The following is an 18,230-nucleotide window of genomic DNA, read 5'->3' on the forward strand; positions in this document are numbered from 1 at the left end:
TAGTGCCACTTTTCTACATAACCACAGTAAAACCCTTAAAAGAAAAAATTAACACCGATATCAGCAATACTACAGGCTGATTCCTACACCCCATTCAAATTTTGTTAGTTGTCTTGACAATTGTCTTCATAGAAAGAATAATAATTGTTGTTATTTCTGCTCCAGGATCACATTCAAGTTCACGTGTGGCATTTAGTTCATGTCTCTCTAGTCTCCTTCGATCTAGAACAGTCCCTCGGTCTTTCCTTTTCTTTCATGACCTCAGTGTTTTTGAAGAGTGGGGGTCATTTATGTTGTACAGATTTCTGTTTGTGTGATCTTTCCTCATGATTCAGGTTAGGTTTGCGTTTTGGGCAGGAATACCACTGAAATGAAGGAGTGCATCATATCCGTGTGTCATATCAAGTGGCATATGACATCTATTTGTCCCTGATAATAGTTTTTAAAAATACAAATAACTTTAGGGACGCCTGGGTGGCTCAGTCGGTTAAGTGCCTGCCTTCGGCTCAGGTCATGATACCAGAGTCCCGGGATCGAGCCCCACATTGGGCTCCCTGCTTACTGGGGAGTCTGCTTCTCCCTCTGCCCCTCCCCTCTGCTCATGCTCTCTTTCTCTCTCTCTCTCTCTCAAATAAATAAATAAAATCTTAAAAGATTTTTAAAAATACATAAATAACTTTATTGAGATATAGTTCATGTACCATAAAATTCACCTTTTTTGAAAGTGTAAAATTCAGTGGCTTTTATTATATTCACAGAGTTGTGCAGTCCTCATCAATTACAGAACATTTTCATCACCCCAGAAAGGCCTCATTCCCACTAGCAGTCGTTCCCTGTATCTTCTTTTCCCTAGTCCCTGGTGACCACTAACCTACTTTCTATCTGCATGGATTTGCCTGTTCTGGGCATTTTGTAGAAATGGCATCTTACACTGTATGGCCTTTTGTGTCTGGCTTTGAGCTTTCTCCCTCCTGTAGCATGAGGCAGTATTTCATTTCTTTTTATGGCTGAGTACTATTCCATTGCATTTATATATATATTTTACGTTTTATTGATTCATTTATCAGTCAATGAACATTTGGGTTGTTTTTCACTTTTTTGCTATTACAAATTGTGTTGGTATACATATTTGTGTGCAAGTTTTTGTGTGGACTTACGTTTTTTATTTTCTAGGAGATGTGTCAGGGGACCCCTAGGTTCAGTGATTCACTAGGAGGGCTCACAAGACTCAGCACTTAGTCCTGCTCCCAGCTGTGATTTGTATTGTAGCGAAAGGACACAGAGAAATATCAGTAGAGGGGAAAAGGGCATGCAGGGAAGCCCAGAGGAAACCAGGCACAGCTTCTAAGAGTCCTCTCCCCGCGGGATCACACAGGGTACGCAGAATTCTTCCAGCACTGAATCGTGGCAATACGTGTGAGGTGTTATTTATCAGGGAGGCTCATTAGAGACTCAGTGCCGGAGGTTTTTGTTGGGGGCTGGTCACATGGGTACCATTTTAACACATACCAAAATTCTAGACTCCCAGAAGGAGAGCTGGTAGGTGTTCAGCCTCACTGATTGTACAGTCTAAGGACAGGAAACCACCCTCACCAGTTAGAGGATGGTGGGAATACTCGTGAAATCCTCGTTCCCAGATGCCAGCCGAGGACCAGCCTGGCAGGCAGGCCCTTTCTAGGGATGGAAGTCTCTGGCCCGCTGTTAGTTCTTTTCTGCACAGGTCCATAGGAGTGGAATTGCTGGATCCCATGGGAACTTTCTCTTTAACTTTTTTTGCTCTGTCTTCCAGAGCGACTGCACCATTTTCATACCCACCAGCAATGTATGAGGGTTCCAATTTTTCCCCATTGCGGCCAACACTAGTTATTACCCGTCTTTTTGATTACAGCCTCGTAAGAGGCACTAATAGGTTTTTAAGTTAGTGATTTGCAAGCATTTAGAATAAAAAGTGATGATTCGTAGGAACCAAAATGGATTATCAAGAACAAATCGTGCCCGTCTAACCCCTGATTTTCCTTAAAAAAAGAAAAAAATGCAGCAGTTTATTTTTTCTGTACTAGCTATGCCAGGGGAGTGTTTTCTGTGTTTCAGCCCTGTCCGTCACAGCATCTTTGTGTATAAAAATGGAGACACGGGGGCTGTATTGATTGGTGGGTTCCTCACTTACTGACAGGTGACACTCAAAAATGCAACATCCAGGAGGAGGGCCTCTGCTGTGATTTCCCCGACGCTGTTCTCAGGCCCCTGTTTAGTGTTTCTGTCCAAAACTCTGGCGGGGGGACTGGGAGACACAGATGGCAGTCCTATCAGGTTTGCAGATTACCCAAAGCAGGCACACACACACACATTGAATTATAAGATCTGGTTCCAGAAAGATCCTGACAGCACAGAATGGTAGGCAGAGTCCTACAGGATAAAATTATTAAGGACAAATGGCAAGTCCACGCCCACAGGATCTGGTCCAGATGTAACCAGGGAGAGTTGGCACTTCGGTTTCTGCTCATTAACAAAAGTATAGCCAACCACAACAAATGGGCAACAAAGTCTCGGGGCATCCCGGAAAAACATGACAACGTGTGGGTCTGCAGTTTCAGGGAATTCAGAGATCTGCCATGAGGGGAACTGTTGCAGGAGCTGGGCCGCTCTGCTCGGTGGGCCAACAGACTGCCTAAGGTGACTGGAGAGTTGGCTCCCCTGTCTGAAGTCTCTGGTCTGAAAGCAATATGAACACTCTTCCCCGTGGCCCATAGGGGTAAACAGATTTGGACCGATTAAGGAAGAATTTTGTGAAACTGTAGTCAAATGGGCTGCCTGGTAAGGTGGTGAGCACCCCATCAGTGGGGGTGTTCAAAGAGGCATTACTTAATCTTTTGTTAAGGAACAAAAGTGCATGGGGCAGGAGGTAGTCTGGATGACCTTTGAGGTCTTAGAACTGCCTCACATGAAGTGAGGGTCTGTCCACCTCCAAAGCCCAGTCCAGGGATCACCCAAGGCCTGTATCTCCAGCTCCAGAGTGAGATAGCCTTTCTGTGGTTCATCCTCTTCCTGTGTCCCTCACAGTCCTGTGTGTCCATCAGGATGCTTGGGTAACCCCTTGAGACATACAGTGCCCTCTTCTCAGTGCCTCTGTTGCCCAGAAGCACCTCCCCTCTGACCCATTACCTATCTTACCCAGGACGTGTGTGGTCTACCAGTCTGCCAACCATATGTTAAACTCTACAGCTGTTTTCTTGTTCTTACAGACATTCAGCAAATATTTAGTGAGCACCTAGGATGTGCCAGTCCCCGGATGAGTTGCGAGACGTGCAGCCATGACTGCTAAAAGCGTGACGCAGGCTGCTGTGGGCCGTGGCATCAGCAACGTGGGCAAGGAGTGGGGGCCTGACTTAGGCATGGCTGGGGAGGCGGCCTCCTGCAAAATGCTGGTCTCTGAAGACAGATAAGCAGTTGGCAGGGAAGCAGAAGGAGGTGCCAGAGCAGCGGTCCCCCTGGGGCTGTAGCCCAAACTGTAGCTGACACAGGACAGGACACGGGGTCGGTGCTTGCTTAGGGCACTTTAGGAAGAGAAGTAAGGACTGCCTGGCTGGGGGTCTTTTCCTGTCCCCTGCTCATCCAGTGCCCAGGCTGAGCCACTTGTGACCTGAGAAGGGAGACCCGGGGGTGTGTGTGTGTGCGCGTGTGCACGCGTGAGAGAGAAAGAGAGGGTTGAGAGCCACTCTGGTTGCCTTCTGAATCCAGTCCCAAGTGGCATAGGGATCATTGGTGCCTTCGTTCCCCTCCGCTGATGTGCATGACTGAGGTAACGGGCCCCATTCCAAACGTCTCCACGTCCCTGCAGTGGCAGCTCCCCTGGGAACGTGTAGATACCTATGATTTTCCTCATTACTCGGGAACATCCACTTCCCTCTCCTTCTCTGAAGCGGGAGGCGTTTGGAGAGGAGGGTGTGGTCCTCTCCCTCCAGACCTCTGTGGCTTCTTTTCTGCTGTCATTTATATTTTACCAGCCTCCTGCTGCTCTCCCCCCACCTCAGTTCACATTGACTTAAAGGAGGGAGCCTCCAGATAAGAGAGACTGAGGGAGGAGGACAGTCTCCCTTAAGCACTCATACCCGGCAATTAGTTTCTGTTATTGCCAATTCAGGATAAGTAGAAAATAACAGAGGAATGGAACTAGGACTCAACGCCTGTGCCAAGTGCTTGGCATGCATTACCATGACATTTGCATGTGTGTCACAGGGGAAGCCACACATCAGGCCGAGCACAAGGGTGGGGTCTGCCGGCCTGGGAGTTGAGAAAGCCTCATCCAGCCCTGCTGGCTGTGCTGTCCTGACCACTTCCATCTCTGAGCCTTAGTTGGAACCTCTGTGAGATGGAGAGGTGCTGCTGGGTCCCTCTGCCATTTCACGGGGAGCGTGGGCCATAGACTTGTCACATCTGCCCTCCTGGCCTGTGTATTTGGGCCGCAGCAGCAAGCACAGCAGAAGTTACAGTGCAGATGTGCCTGGAAGAGGCCGCTTCTAAGCCTTGGCGCCCGGCACGGCAGAGCATGGAGGATGAGGGCGGAGATGTCCAGAAGGATGGGGCTGAGACAGGAAGGTAGGCTGGGAGAGAGAAGGAGAAAAGTAAAAAGGTGTCAGACAGTGTTTGGAGGTGAGGTGAGAAATAGAAATAAACACGTGTACCAGAAATGTGGTTCTCAGCGGTGGCCGACGGACCAGCAGCATCATGTGGGAACTCGCCCGAAAGGCGAATTCTTGGGCTCACCCCAGACCTGCTGAAGCCGAAACTCGAGGTGATTCTGTTGCCTGCACAATTTGAGAACCAAGGATGGATGGAAGGAGGGGTGGTAGCTGTGGCTTGGAGGACCAGGCAGGGACTTTAGAGGCTGAGGAGGGCAGAGGACTACTGTCTGTCAATCACGTGCCGTGCAGGTCAGAAACTGAGCATTTCCAGCTACTGTCTTTCATGTAAACCTTTGAGGCCTGGGGGCTAAACCTTTCAGCAAAACAGCCCTTGTCATTCCCATTTCAAAGAGAAGTTCACCGAGGCTCCAGACATTTAGTCACTTGCCAAGGTCAAAGCAGAGGTGAGATGAGAACGCAGACAGCTCTGGCTCTGAAGCCTGAGTTCCTTGCACCCCACCAGCAGCCTCCCCGGGCCACAGGGCCCTCAGCTGTGCCTCTGCTGCCTGCCTTGGGGCCACCCAAGCAGCCCGCCATGCAGAAGCAAAAAGGCAGCACCATAGAGGCAATCAGGGAGAGCCTGGGGCCTGGGGAGCGGGGCTGAGCTTACGTGTCAGCTTGCATTCCTCTAGCCTCCGGGCTAAGTGCCACTGGGGGACCCGCTTGCGTGATGTTCCTAGGGACTGACTTAGCTGCCCTAGTGTGGTAAGAACTCATGCACGGACTGGGGAGCAAAGTTGATAAATACTCATTGCTGCCTACACATGCCAAGCCCTATACTGGATGCTGGGGGGGGAAACTGAGGCAGGCATAGTTTCTGGCTTTGAGGAGTTTATGGTTCATAGCCAGGGAAACAAAAACTGATAAGGGACCAGCTGCGGTGCTGGGAAACCTGGGATGGCCAGGGTAAGTCAAGCCAAGTGTCAGAGAAGATCAGAGAGACTTTAGGGGACAGAACAAAGGCTTTCGGGGCAGACCTAAGGCTTCAGAGCCACAGGGCATAGGTTCAGTTCCCAGCACTCTCACTGACTCTGGGTAACCCTTGGACAAATTACCTTATGTCTTTGCCTTGTCCCCTTACCTACAGAATGGAGTGAACAAGCCCTAGCCCAGGGAATTGCTTTATTAGATTATACCAGGCATCACTCGGTGAGTTGTTTCCTTCCTTTCAGAGGATTGCTTTAGGCCAGAGCAAAGCAGGAAGGCTTCATGGAAGAGGTGGCTTTTCACTTTGGCACTGAAGGATGGCTAGAATGTATTTAGTGCTTTCTCTGTCTTCTCTAAGGAATCTTTGGGTAGACTCTGGGCTCGTGGGATGGTCTGAGGAGAATGGACATCCAGGCAGCTGTAAGTATGAACAGAACTCTGTGAGGGGAAGTTGTCTTCCTCCATTTGGAAGATTTATTTTTATTTTTTTTTATTTTTAAAGATTTTATTTATTTATTTGACAGAGAGAGAGAGACAGCCAGCGAGAGAGGGAACACAAGCAGGGGGAGCAGGAGAGGAAGAAGCAGGCTCCCAGCGGAAGAGCCTGATGTGGGGCTCGATCCCAGAACTCCGGGATCACGCCCTGAGCCGAAGGCAGACGCTTAACGACTGAGCCACCCAGGTGCCACATTTTTTAAATGTGGTTTCAGATCCTGTTGCAGAGGGCAAAGCCAGGTGGCCAGTGGACGTGGTTGGGAATTGCCGCGCTCAGGTTCTGTCTCCTGCTTTTTCTTGCAGATGATGCAGTTCGCCTGGCACAGCTACAAGCTGTATGCAATGGGGAAGAACGAGCTCCGGCCACTCACAAAAGACGGCTATGAGGGCAACATGTTTGGTGAGTTGGTGTTGGGGAGACCCACTGCCCCTCTGGTGGCTGAGTGGAATTCAGTTTTGTCTCTCCCCCCCTCCCCTGCGCTGAGTTGTGTCCCTATTCCCCCAGACCCGGGGACTCCTGAGTCTGAGTTCCTTCTGGGCTGTTGAAGCTTCTGAGCCTTCTAGATTTGGGGGAAGCCAACATGCTTGCCTCTCACTTTACACTCTTTGTACGCACTTAGCATCTGTGTTTTAGAGCAAACACACTTGGACGTGTGACTGGGGATGGTGAGGAGCGGAGACCTGTTTCCAAGGAGCAGGTTTGCAGTTCTGAAGGACACAGAGGACTGGGTTTAGATCCACTCCCCCAAGCATAGCTGTAAGACGGTCTCGGGTGATTTTTGTGGAGAAACGGAACACGTTTCTGATGAGGTGGGTGTGTGTGCCGCCTTTAGGGTCCTGCGGGTGCATCTCGCACGCTCAGCTGGTGGTCGGACAGAACTGTCACTGGTCAGGGAGCAGCACGGGTGCCGCCTCTTGTTGGCAGCGCCCGTGTGACCTGCCACCTCCCTTGGCGTGTCTCTTCCCTTTCCAGCCGCGGGTTCTCCTAACTCGAAAGCCTCTCTCAGCTGGAGAGTCTGCGGAGTGCCTGATTGTGGGCACGGCCTCACATTCCAAATTTAACACCCTTCCAAGTCGCCAGCTCTCCTCTCTGCAGGCCTTTCTCCAGAAAAGATGCCGGAGGTGGCCTGGCTTGCTTCTTCCCTGAGAGGCAGGAGCTGTCCGGGGCTGGAGGCGGAAATTCACCCGCTGTGTTCCTCTCTCCTTAGAGGCCAGGCTCCTGCGGTCCAGAACCAAAGCACCAAGTCAGATGAAAAGTCCCAGGAAAACCTTCAAGGCAGATTTAAAGGGATGGCCCCCACGTGTGTGATCTTGTGGGAAGTGCTTGTGTTATGGGAAGAGGCACCTGCCTTCCTCCCTCTAACCGGTCAGCTTCACATCCTTTCTGGATGTTTAGATAACTCACTACCCTTGGGTGTGCGTGTGTGTGTGAGAGAGAGAGAATTTAGGCAGCTTCCTCCATTTTTCTGATTATCATAGGAACACAGGGGAAAAGAGAAAGTATCAAAAAGTGGAAAACAGACAAAAAATAACTCATTCTGCCACATAGATACAGCCTCTGTTGACATCTTGGTTCATTTCCTCCCAATCTTCTCTGTGCTTTTTTTGCCTCGATATACAATTTTATGTCCTTTCTCGCTCTCTCGCTCTCTCTCTCTCTGGCTTAATGTTACATCATAAGTATTGCCCTAACTTATTCAAATGTTGTCATAAAGAGTGGTTTTAATGGTTGCAGTCATTGCACAGATGTGCTGTAATTCAGTTAACCATCCTGCTAATGCTGGACAGAAGTCCTTTCCAATTTTTTGTTTTTAAAAATAATTCAGCCGTTGTCATCGTCGCGCATAGAATGTTGTCTTAGGATAGATTCCTAGGGAGGACCCCTGAATTAGAAGAGAGGAAGACAAATGTTTCTTTACCCTCAAATGTGAAATGTGTGGATTTCTGTGTGTCAGAACCCGGCTGTCTTCTCTGGCCTGGAACACAGACCTTCCCCGACGTCCCACATCAGCCCTGGGGAAAGGGGGCCAGGGTGGGTCTCACCACAGTCGTTGGAGCTTTGGCTACTGTGTAAATCTGGGATGGAATCACGGAGGCTTCCCCTCTTCTTCTCTCTAACAGTTTGCAAATATTCGGGGAATTGGTGGAGGTCGGGGGAGGCCGATTTCTGAAACTGCACAGCATGGGCATAGCTGTTGCTCAGACAGGGGGAGGGGGAGCACCACAGGGAGCATTATAAGTAGGATTGGGCTAAGCCAAGTCCCATTGTGTCAAAGTCCTCAGGGCTGTCCTTTGCATCTCAACTCTTCAGTCCCTTCTCAAACACCAGACCTGATGGAGAAAGTGGGCAGCTAGAATGGTGGAAAGAAACTTGGACCTTGAGTCAAAAGCCCTGGGGCAACTCCTCCCTCTGTCCTGAGCTATCTGTGTGGCCAAGTCTGAGTCACTTAACCTCTCTGGGCCCCTGCTCATTTGTCCTTCATACTGGACTGCTGTGAGAGCACGTACGAACATGCAGAGGACCAAGTATGTGTGAGTAATTTACGATTTACAGTATAATACCTGCAATTGGCCCTTGCCCAGGTGAGCCCATGGGAAGTCCTGTGGTCCCCTGGGTGTCTGTCGCCCAGAGCAGGCACTCCCCAGGGTGCCCATCATCCAGTGCCTACAACAGTCCCGGCAGTGAGACAGCATCTTTCCTCTGTAGCCAGCAAAGAGGTCGCAGTGGGTGGCTGGCCCCTGGGAAAGGAAGATGTGCAGGGACCCGGGCACTGGGCAGGGAGAGCTGGTCTCTGTTTACTCTTTCACTCAACAAATGCTTATGTACCACCTCCTGGCTGTGTGACCTTAGGCAAGTCATTTCTCTGTGAGCCTGAGTTTTTCTGCACAGTGGTGCTAATGAAAACATCAGACCCCCCGCCCAGGGCCTGCCTGACACATAGAAGCTGCTTAATGGGTGGTAGCTATGACCGTGGTCACCCACAACTGTGTCTTATGACGCATGGGGCTTATGGGGATGCACCCAGAGGAGGTGGTTCTAGTTTGGGGTTGATCCATGAGAGGCTTTTGAAGCCAGACTATTCCCAAAGATAGAAGGAGGTGAACTGGCCTGAGTTAAGCCACTCGTCACCCTCCCTCTTCTTTTTCCAGACTCGTGGGCTGTGAGGTGGCATCACTGCTGGGCTCTGGCCACTGCCATCCTCAGTGACTTAAACTGAGCCCTGCCAGGAAGGCCAGGTGACAGCAGTGCTCCCCCGCCCCACCTGGTTGAGCTGTTTGGACATGGGCTCTTGCAGCCCCCTCTCTGGGCCTGCAGGGCCGAGAAGGCTGCATATGGAAAAGAGTAACGAGTTCACACTGGTGCCTGGCTTTGCAGTGAGAACATCAGATGCCGAGCCTGATCTCCTGTGCAGCATTTCACCAAATTGAATTCCCCTCCCAGCTGCCCGTGCACCCTTCCCTGAATCCGTTCTCACTCTGAGAGCAAGACTGCTGAGTGAGGTGTCTCTCAAGCCAGTTTTTGTACCCTTAACAATTCAGTGTCAGAGTGGCTTCCTTTTTCCTATCGTCCAGCTCAGCAGGCCCTGTCAGAAAATGTTCCCCAGACCCCACTGCTGCGAGCAAGCCCACAGCCTGCTCCTTGCCTTGTGGCCCAGGCCATGGCACATATCTGCCTCTTTCCCCTTCCTCTGAGAGGTCGCTCAGATGTCCCTGTTAGCGTCCAGCCAGGGGGTGGAAAGAGTGTGGACTTTGGATCTAGGCAGGCCTGAGGAGAACCTCTGTGTTGCCACTCACTCAGGAGCTGTGTGGCCTCAGACGGCGGAATGGGGCAGAGGCCCCTGCCTCCTGGGCCCGTGGTGACAGACTGGAGACGGACAAAGGCCTAGCCCGGAGCCAGGCCCAGAGCGGGCCCCCCATGGCAGCATTCTTTTTTTTTTTTTTTTTTTTTAAAGATTTTATTTATTTATTTGACAGAGATAGAGACAGCCAGCAAGAGAGGGAACACAAGCAGGGGGAGTGGGAGAGGAAGAAGCAGGCTCATAGCGGAAGAGCCTGATGTGGGGCTCGATCCCGTAACACCGGGATCACACCCTGAGCCGAAGGCAGATGCTCAACCGCTGTGCCACCCAGGCGCCCCTCATGGCAGCATTCTTATCACCAGTAAGTCACAGAGGCAAGTCTGCCCCTCGGGGAGGGGAGGGAGGGGAGCCAGCTGTGGTGCCGCCAGCAGTGCCACAAAGCACAGTGGCTTAGGACTCAGAGGCCCAGCTTCCTTACCTGTAGAAAGGGCTGCTGTGAGGACTTGGGAGGACATTAGACAAGCCAGCTGAGGAGCATGGACTCAGGGGCCAGATGGCTTGCATTTGCATGCTGCTGTGCCACTTCTTAGCTGTGTGACCTTGGGCAAGTTTCTTAACCTTTCTGGGCCTCAGGGTCCCAGCTGTAAAGTTGGGACAGCAATATTACCTACTCACAGGATTGTTTTGAGAACTAAATGAGTTAAGACATGAGAAGCACTCATGTTTGTGTCTGGAGTTCTTCAAGTCAGCCGCTATGAGGATGACGTAAGGCTCTTAGGACAGTGTGTGCCTCTCCCATGTTGACTGGAGCATGTCCAAGACCCCTGGACACGGGGACCCACATGAAGGCTCCGGGGCTTTCCAAGCCCCGATCACTCCTGTCCTGTTTCCCCAGCCCTTAAATGCCCATGGTAGAGATTGCAGGTGGGCAGCCCACTGGTAGGCAGTGTCCTGTTCACTCCTTCATTTAAGCAGCTTACAGAGGAATTTGTAGGCAGGGGAAGGTTAAGGTTCAAGGCCATGGAATAAATCAGCCCCCTGCCAGGGTAAGAGTTTCTGGGCGGTTAGTAAGTGACACCTTGCACTGTGCCAGCTGCCAGCCCTGAAGCACTTAACAAGCATTAATTTTCCCAAGAAGTCAGAGTGAGCCATGATAACTTCATCTTCCCTTGGCAGCAGGGAAAATCAGCATGGGCACCGAGTCTTGGGAGGGTACCACCAGAGAGGCCCTTTGAAGGCAAGTCCCATTCCTTCATCTGAGTTGGGGGGAACCAAGGTCAGGGATGGAAGGGACCTGCCCAAGGTGACACAGCATGTTAATTGCAGGACTGGGGACTTGGACTCTGGTGGCTTGAGTCCCAGCCCAGTGCTCTTTCACCACCCACTCTGAGATGAGCTAAACTGACCGAGGCCAGATTGTTGAAATGCAGGCCTGTGGTCATGGCCAGATCACCACTAGGAACTAGAAATCTGCAGAGCTTTGGTAAGAGCAGGCTATCAGGGGGTGTATGATTTGGGGGGAAGAGCTTTCTGTACTTGCATCACACCAGGCACTGTAGCTACATTCTCTTGTGTCCTCACAGCCCATGAAAGGAATAAATTACCCATTTTATCCCCATTTCGCAGATGAGGACACTGAGGCTAGGCAAGTATTAGGACTTGCTTAGTCACACAGTCATCAAGCAGAGACTTGATCACAAGGCTTTCAAACTCCAGAACCCAGTCCATAAGCCAGCGTGCTGCCCTGTTCCCCAGTGACCACATATGGTGGCCACAGAGACAGCAACCGGGCAGAGGGTTGGTCTCAGGGTTGGTGGGCCTGCATCTTCTTCTCCCCTGCCCTGATGGGAGCTGGGAGGACATGCACTGCATGGTCAGGGTCTGCAGCCACCCATCTCCGCGCATCAGGGATTAGTAGACGTTGGCTGAGTATTCAGGGCTTGGAAAAAAGATTCAAATGTTCCTGTTTTCTCCCAGCATAGGAAACTATCTTATCCCCTCCCAGAAACCCGAAAACACAGAATTACAAAGCATGCCATTGGCCGTCAGCACGATGAGCTGAGGGAAGTATGCCTTTGGAAACCATGCCTGCCTAAGTTTGAATCCTGGCTCTGCCACTTACGAGTCATGTGACTTGGGGCAAGTTTCTTCATCTCTCTGCACCTCAGTTTCTCCTTCTGTACAATGAGGGTAATACCTCCTTCACCCAGCAGTTGTGGAGATTAGATGAAGTTCACGTGCAGCACCTGCCCGCGTGTCTACACGTCCCCGTCCGTGTATACTTGTTAACAGTAAGCTGCTGCCATTATTATTCTATTTGTTAAGAAATACTTGGGAAAATAATTATATTCCAAGGAAAGAAACAGTGCCTGGTACATAACCGGTAGTGGGCTCTCAATAAATACTTTGGAATGAATGAATTGCCCACTGCAGTCTCTGCCGGCCCTGTTTTCCCTTAGCCCTTCATCCTAGGTTTGGCTGGGAAGGGCTGGATCCTGCTTTGCTCTCTTCCTCTCCTTCTCTTCAGCTGCCTTGACCTCCTCCTCTGTCACAAAGTACATTTAGAATCAGCAGACTAACCCTGTAAGAGCAACGGTCCTGCTCAGTCAGCAGATCTGCTGCTCAGGCGTCTTCTCCGTGGAGCGTGGAGGCGCTCCCGTGGCCTAGCCAGCTCAGGATGACCGTGAGAGCCCCAAATTGGATTCCGCCTCTGCCTCGTGAATCCCCGATAGAACTGCCAACCAAATCCCCATTTCGAGGGATGATTTATGGCCTTGGGTGAGTTAAGAGGCAAAATGAACACAGCATGATTTTCAGATCACAGGCTGGGAATGTTCGGCCTTGGCAGAGAGAAAAATCATCTTTGCCTTGTAAACGGAGCAAATATGATGTTGAAGAGGGAATAAATCCAGGTCCCAAGATGTCACTTTTACAATTGCTTTTTGGCGTGTGACTTAGTAGTGCCTTCTGCAAAATGCTCACAGTCTCCTACACACATACCCCAGTCTGACTGGATCTTTCTCTGGGGGTGAGAGTTACTCTACCAGTATGGCTGCCTAGGGAACTGCACACTTTGCCAGAGAGACCGTTTGCAAAAACCACCTGCTTCTGCAGTTTTCCACAGAACTCCATGTTGTTTCCACGGATCTCTAAGCTTGTTTCTGGGAAGCAGCCTTTTGACGTTAGAGGTATGCCTGGGTTCAAATCCTCAGCATTTACCAACTGAATGAAATTGAGCAAGCCACAAAATTCTCCAAACCTCAGTTTACTTACCTGTGAAGGTGGGGGCAGGGGTAGGTCACCCCAGTACCCTGCCTGGCATGTATGCACACCCTTCCCGGTCCCTCTCTCTCCTCCCCTGCTATTGGGTAACGGAACACCTTGACTTATCCGCCTGAAAATACCATATAGATACACTTTTTGAGTTCGGTTTTTTTTTTTTTCCCTGAAAAACAAAAACATCCAGTATCCATCCATAGTTCTTGGAGAATCATTGTCAGGCCATGTGGCTCACTGATTTTTAGCAGGCCGTGGTGTGCATTCCTGACCCAGGCTTTGAGTTTGTTTTGAGAAAGAGCTGTCATCTGTGGTGGAAGTGGTGATGTTGCAGTTCCTTGCATAGAACGGGTCAGGCGTAAGGGCAGCGAGCAGACCTTCCGGGGAGTCACATGTTTTGGGAGCCGTGGCTGCTCCATCCGGATGCTGGGGGCTGTCAAAGCACAGAGGAAATGGATTAGAAGCGCCGGTCACTGGCAGATGGGCTTTTAGCACAAGGAGGATAATGGGATGAAAATATGAACCCCACACGTGAAGGACAGGCAGAACTGGCCGTTGCTACGGTCCCATGGGGCGGGGGTCTCCCTGTGGCCTTGAATGACATATGCATGATTTCGCTGCCACCTCCTAACAACGAGAAAGTCCCTCAGGTCACATTGGGTAATTATCAGAGCAAGGCGCTCACCTTGAATCAGCCTGCTGGATTTTCCCTCTCTCATGCCGCTGACCACTCGTGGCATGGTGCTCTGCACCCCCCTCCCTCCAAGATTGTTTTCCCAAGCACTTTCTAATTAAGATGCATCTTGGCTGTTTTCTTTTTCTTTTTGTTTAAAAGGCTTCCCACCAGCACAGAGCATAATTTATTTCTCTAAAAACTATAGTAGCAGGTTGTTGTAAAAAGAAAACTCGAGGTCAGGAGCCTTGGGTCCCCGTCCCAGCCCTGGCGCCAGCAGCCATGTGAGCCGGCAGCCTCCTTTGGGCCTCGTCTGGTCTTCAGTACAAAGACGCCCAACCCCTCTGTGATTCTTGGTTGGTTACTAGGCTGATTTCTTCTTCTCTCTCTCTTTTTTTTTTCCGCCTCTGAGAGGCTATTTGGGCTGTGCTGGTTCTCTTGAAATCTGAAATTTTAGTAGCAAGTCTTGTTCCTGTCAGGGAGAAGTGAGTCAGGGTATGTATTCCCAGAGCAAGTTGCTGGATGCCTGAGATGATTCATACTGCAAGTGACATTCCCTCCTGGGGGCGGGGTGTGCCCACCCACTTTCCAAAGACCTTGCCTTCCTTGGAAACAAGGCTGAGCCCACAGCAGACAGCCAGCCCCCTTCTTCTTTGCACCACATGGATGGCAAGCACTTGCCAAATTTCCCAACAAACTCAGTGACAAATAGGTATGTGAATTCGCAGAATCTCAGACTGTCAGTGCCAGTTGGATTCTTTGAAACCATCTGGTCCGATGTCTGGAGAATGGGGAACGAGGCACGCAGAGGGACAGGGACTCTCGCAAAGGCCTGACAGCTAGGACTTGAGCCCTGGTCTTTTCACTTGAGCCCCTATCTTTTTAAAAAATTTTTAAAAATTACTTTTTAAACACCGAGTTGTAACTTATATCTTACATACAGTAGAAGGCACCATCCCAGTGAATTTTACGTACAGGTACAGCCCGTAGCATTTCCCATACCCCACAAGGTCCCCTCGGGCCCCTCCCAGTCAGTAGCCCCCGAGAGCCGCCACTATTCTGACTTCTGTCGTCTTAGATTAGGTTTGTCTGCTTTAAACTTGCACACCAGACGGTCTATACTCTTTCATGGTTTGCTGCTTTTCACTCATAATTATATCATAAACAGTAGTTCATTCCTTTTCGAGTTTATCCACCCATTCTACTGTTGTTGGACATTTTTGTTTCCAGTTCGTGGCAACTGCAGGCAAAGCCCATACCCATCAGCAGTGACTCTCTCCAGCTCCCTCTCCCCTGCCAGCCCTTGGCAACCGCTAAGCTACTTTCTTTCCCTACATAGATTTGCCTATTTTGGGCGTTTCATACGAAAGGGATCATATGATATCTGGTCTCTTGTGACGGACTTCTTTCATTGGGCGTCATTTTTCATGGTTCATCCACACAGTGGCAGGTACCGGTTCCTCATTTCCCCTTAGTGCCAAATAATATCCCATCGTGTGAAGAGACCATATTTTATTTATCCTTTCAGCAGTTGATGGACATTTGGATTGTGTCTACTTTTTATTTTTATTTTTTTTTTGGCTATTCTGAATAATGCTGCTATGAACATTCATGTGCCGGTTTTTGGGTGGACGTGGGTTTTCATTTCTCTTGGGTATCTGTCTGGGAGCGGACTTGCTGGGTCACGTGGTAGCTGTGTGTGTAAACTTCTGAGGAACTGCCAGACTGTTTTGTGTAGCGGCTGCACGATTTTGTGTTCCCATCAGGAGTATTGGAGGGTTATAAACGCTTTTGTACGTGCTTTTTGGTGGAAACAAGCAGTCACTTATGTTGGGCTCTACCCAGGATTTGAATTGCTGGGTCATACCGTTTTAGTTATGTTGAGCTTTAGTCGGATGCCACCACTTTTGCAAAGTGGATAAACCGATCCGTAGTCGCACCAGTCGCGAGTGAGACTTTTAGTCACTCCATTATCCTCGCCAGTGCTTGCTGTTGTCAGTTTGCTTAATTGTCACCTCCTCCTGAATGATACTTCCCTCTTAATCAAGACGCCCCACCCGTTGTTCCAAGCCCGAGCTCCGTGGAACAGAGCTGCCCTCCACAGCCTGCTCAGCCCTGGTCTGGAAGCGTTCCTGTTGTTCCTGCCCTAACTTAGGGGTGAGTTGGGGTTCCCATCCCAGGCTGACTGCCTCAAGTGCTCCTTGTAGCAAAAGGAATGGTTAGCAAAGTCTTCCTTCATTACCCCCTCCCCACGCCGTCTCCCAGTGCCATGGGGTGACCTCTCCACTCCCCAGTCCACCCCAGCTGTAACACACAGGTCCAAAATGGTGTGAACCGGACCTTCTTTAGTTTGGTTATTATGCCAGGAAGGGGGTCATGACAATGAAAATGTTAACCTGGGGTCAGAAGACTTGGATTCTCCAAATTCTGGCTCTACCAACTCACCGAGCAGGGGTCACGTTTCTTTTCTGAGCCTCAGTTTTCTCTCCTGTGGAATGGGGAGGTTGACATCTCATAGGATTATTACTGGGATCATATGAGACCTTTTTTTTTTTTCTGTCCATGACTGTTTAGTGCTTTTAGTGTGCCAGGCCCTATTCTAGACACAGGAGGAAGCCATAGGAAGCAAGACAGAGAGATACCTGTGTAGACCTCCCAGGCTAGTGGGGAAACTAACATCAACTTGTAGTTTCAGTTAAGGTAGTACAAGTCCTCACACCGAGGACTCTCTAATTCATTCTTGTAATGATGGGCTTCAAAAAGTTTTCCTGGAGTGGGTGGCCTCTACACTGAGACTTGAAGCAGAAAGGAAGAAGCATAAGAGGGGTCACGTCAGCGCAACAGCCTGGAGGGGAGATGAACAAGACCATGGCCCCTCGAGGTCTAAAAGATGTCGGGGGTGGCCAGAGCAGGTGGGGGTGTGGTAAGAGACTGTATGTAAGCAATGCTGGCATAAAATGGGATCCCCTGCATGTAGCTCCCCAGTGTTTTCTCCCCATCCTGAACCTTAGGAACCAGGAGACCTGGCTTCTAATTGCTTCTCAGCCACCAATCTGGTCTGTGACCTGGGCAAGGCCCATTCTCTCTCGGAGCTCGTTTCCCCATCATGCAGTGTGGGCATATGGCCTATGGACTCTCCTGTTACTTCTAGGTCCTAAAATAGTCGGTGATTGGGCTACTTTTGGGTGTGTTTCACCCTGGCTGATGAAGGTCTGTCGTGGCCAAGCAGGCAGCGGGCTCAGTGATGGGGCGGAGGTGCAGTACTGGTCACCAGTGAGGACCCAGCAAGGGTCGCTTCTCTGGGCAGGGGGAGCCGGAACTTCACTCCCCACCCCCCGCCTCCGCCCGGGGCCCCTGCTCGGTCCCTGCTCCACAGACTGCCGCTCTCCCCAGGCATGAGAACCAGGCAGGGATCAATGGGAATTGTTGAAAACTTCTGAAGGCAACGTGGAGGAGGACAAAGAGACCCGGAAGTGTGTTGTCAGCACAATTTAGGGCTAATACTCAAGTTTGTTTTTCTTTTCATCAAATCTGAAAGGCAGTTTGAAATCCATGGCTCCTGTTTTGTTTGTTTTTTAATGACTGGATAAAAGCACAATTGCATTTTCTCCCCCAATAACTTTGAATTCTGGGAATAGACCATGTGGGGATAATTGCTGTTGTCTAAGCCTACCGATGGCCAAGCAAATGATTAGGACAGGGAGGAAGGGAGCCATGGTGGCGGAGGCCCTCTGCCTGCTTCTTACCCAGCCAGCACGGCTCGGCTCCCCAAATAACACTGTTCCTGAAATAGCAGTTGCCCAGAAATGCATCTGGATGTTGTTTTGCAACAAGTAACTGAGAGTGCTGTTGGGGACATGGAGAGTTTGGTTTTTAAGTTTTAATTCAATTCTGCAACTTTGTATTGAGGACCTACTGTGTGCCAGGCTCCCAGCTGGGGATGGAGCCAGGAAGTGGGTGCAAAATGAGCAAGATGCCATGAGCTCATTGGAGAGAAGACAAAGGCCATCTGCCTGTGCTGCCAGGCAGGACACATGCCTGAGTGACGTGGTTGCGGGAGAGAGTGACAGTACCCAAGAGAGCCGCCGAACAAGTTCCTGAAACTATTCTAAAAGTTCTCATAAAGTTCCCCACATTTCATTGCTGACAGACCACAAAGCTGGTGCATCCGAGAGGAGTGAGAGGAGTCGTATGGGAGGGGGTAGGTTGTTGGGTGCCAGAGTTGCTCGGAGTAGATTTTGCCAAATGTCAGTGAAATCTCTGTTACAGGTGGCGCAACAGCACAGGCCACGCCAGGAGGTCATGCTGGGTAGAGTGTGGGTGCTGAGACAGAGGTGGGGGCAGTGAGTGGGGTGGGAGGAAGCAGGCTTGGAGGGA

General features: G+C 50.4%; 1 protein-coding gene across 1 annotated transcript in view; it reads left to right on the forward strand.

Moving 5' to 3' along the window:
• Positions 1-18,230, forward strand: part of MAN1C1 (mannosidase alpha class 1C member 1) — a 140,457-nt gene that overhangs the window by 47,249 nt on the left and 74,978 nt on the right. Inside the window, exon 2 of the mRNA XM_026517002.4 lies at positions 6,408-6,504. Within this exon, the coding sequence (XP_026372787.1) occupies positions 6,408-6,504 (97 nt within the window). The remainder of the gene's footprint in view (positions 1-6,407; positions 6,505-18,230) is intronic.

The sequence above is a fragment of the Ursus arctos genome, unplaced genomic scaffold (assembly GCF_023065955.2).
Source record: "Ursus arctos isolate Adak ecotype North America unplaced genomic scaffold, UrsArc2.0 scaffold_32, whole genome shotgun sequence".
NCBI classification, from domain to species: domain Eukaryota; kingdom Metazoa; phylum Chordata; class Mammalia; order Carnivora; family Ursidae; genus Ursus; species Ursus arctos.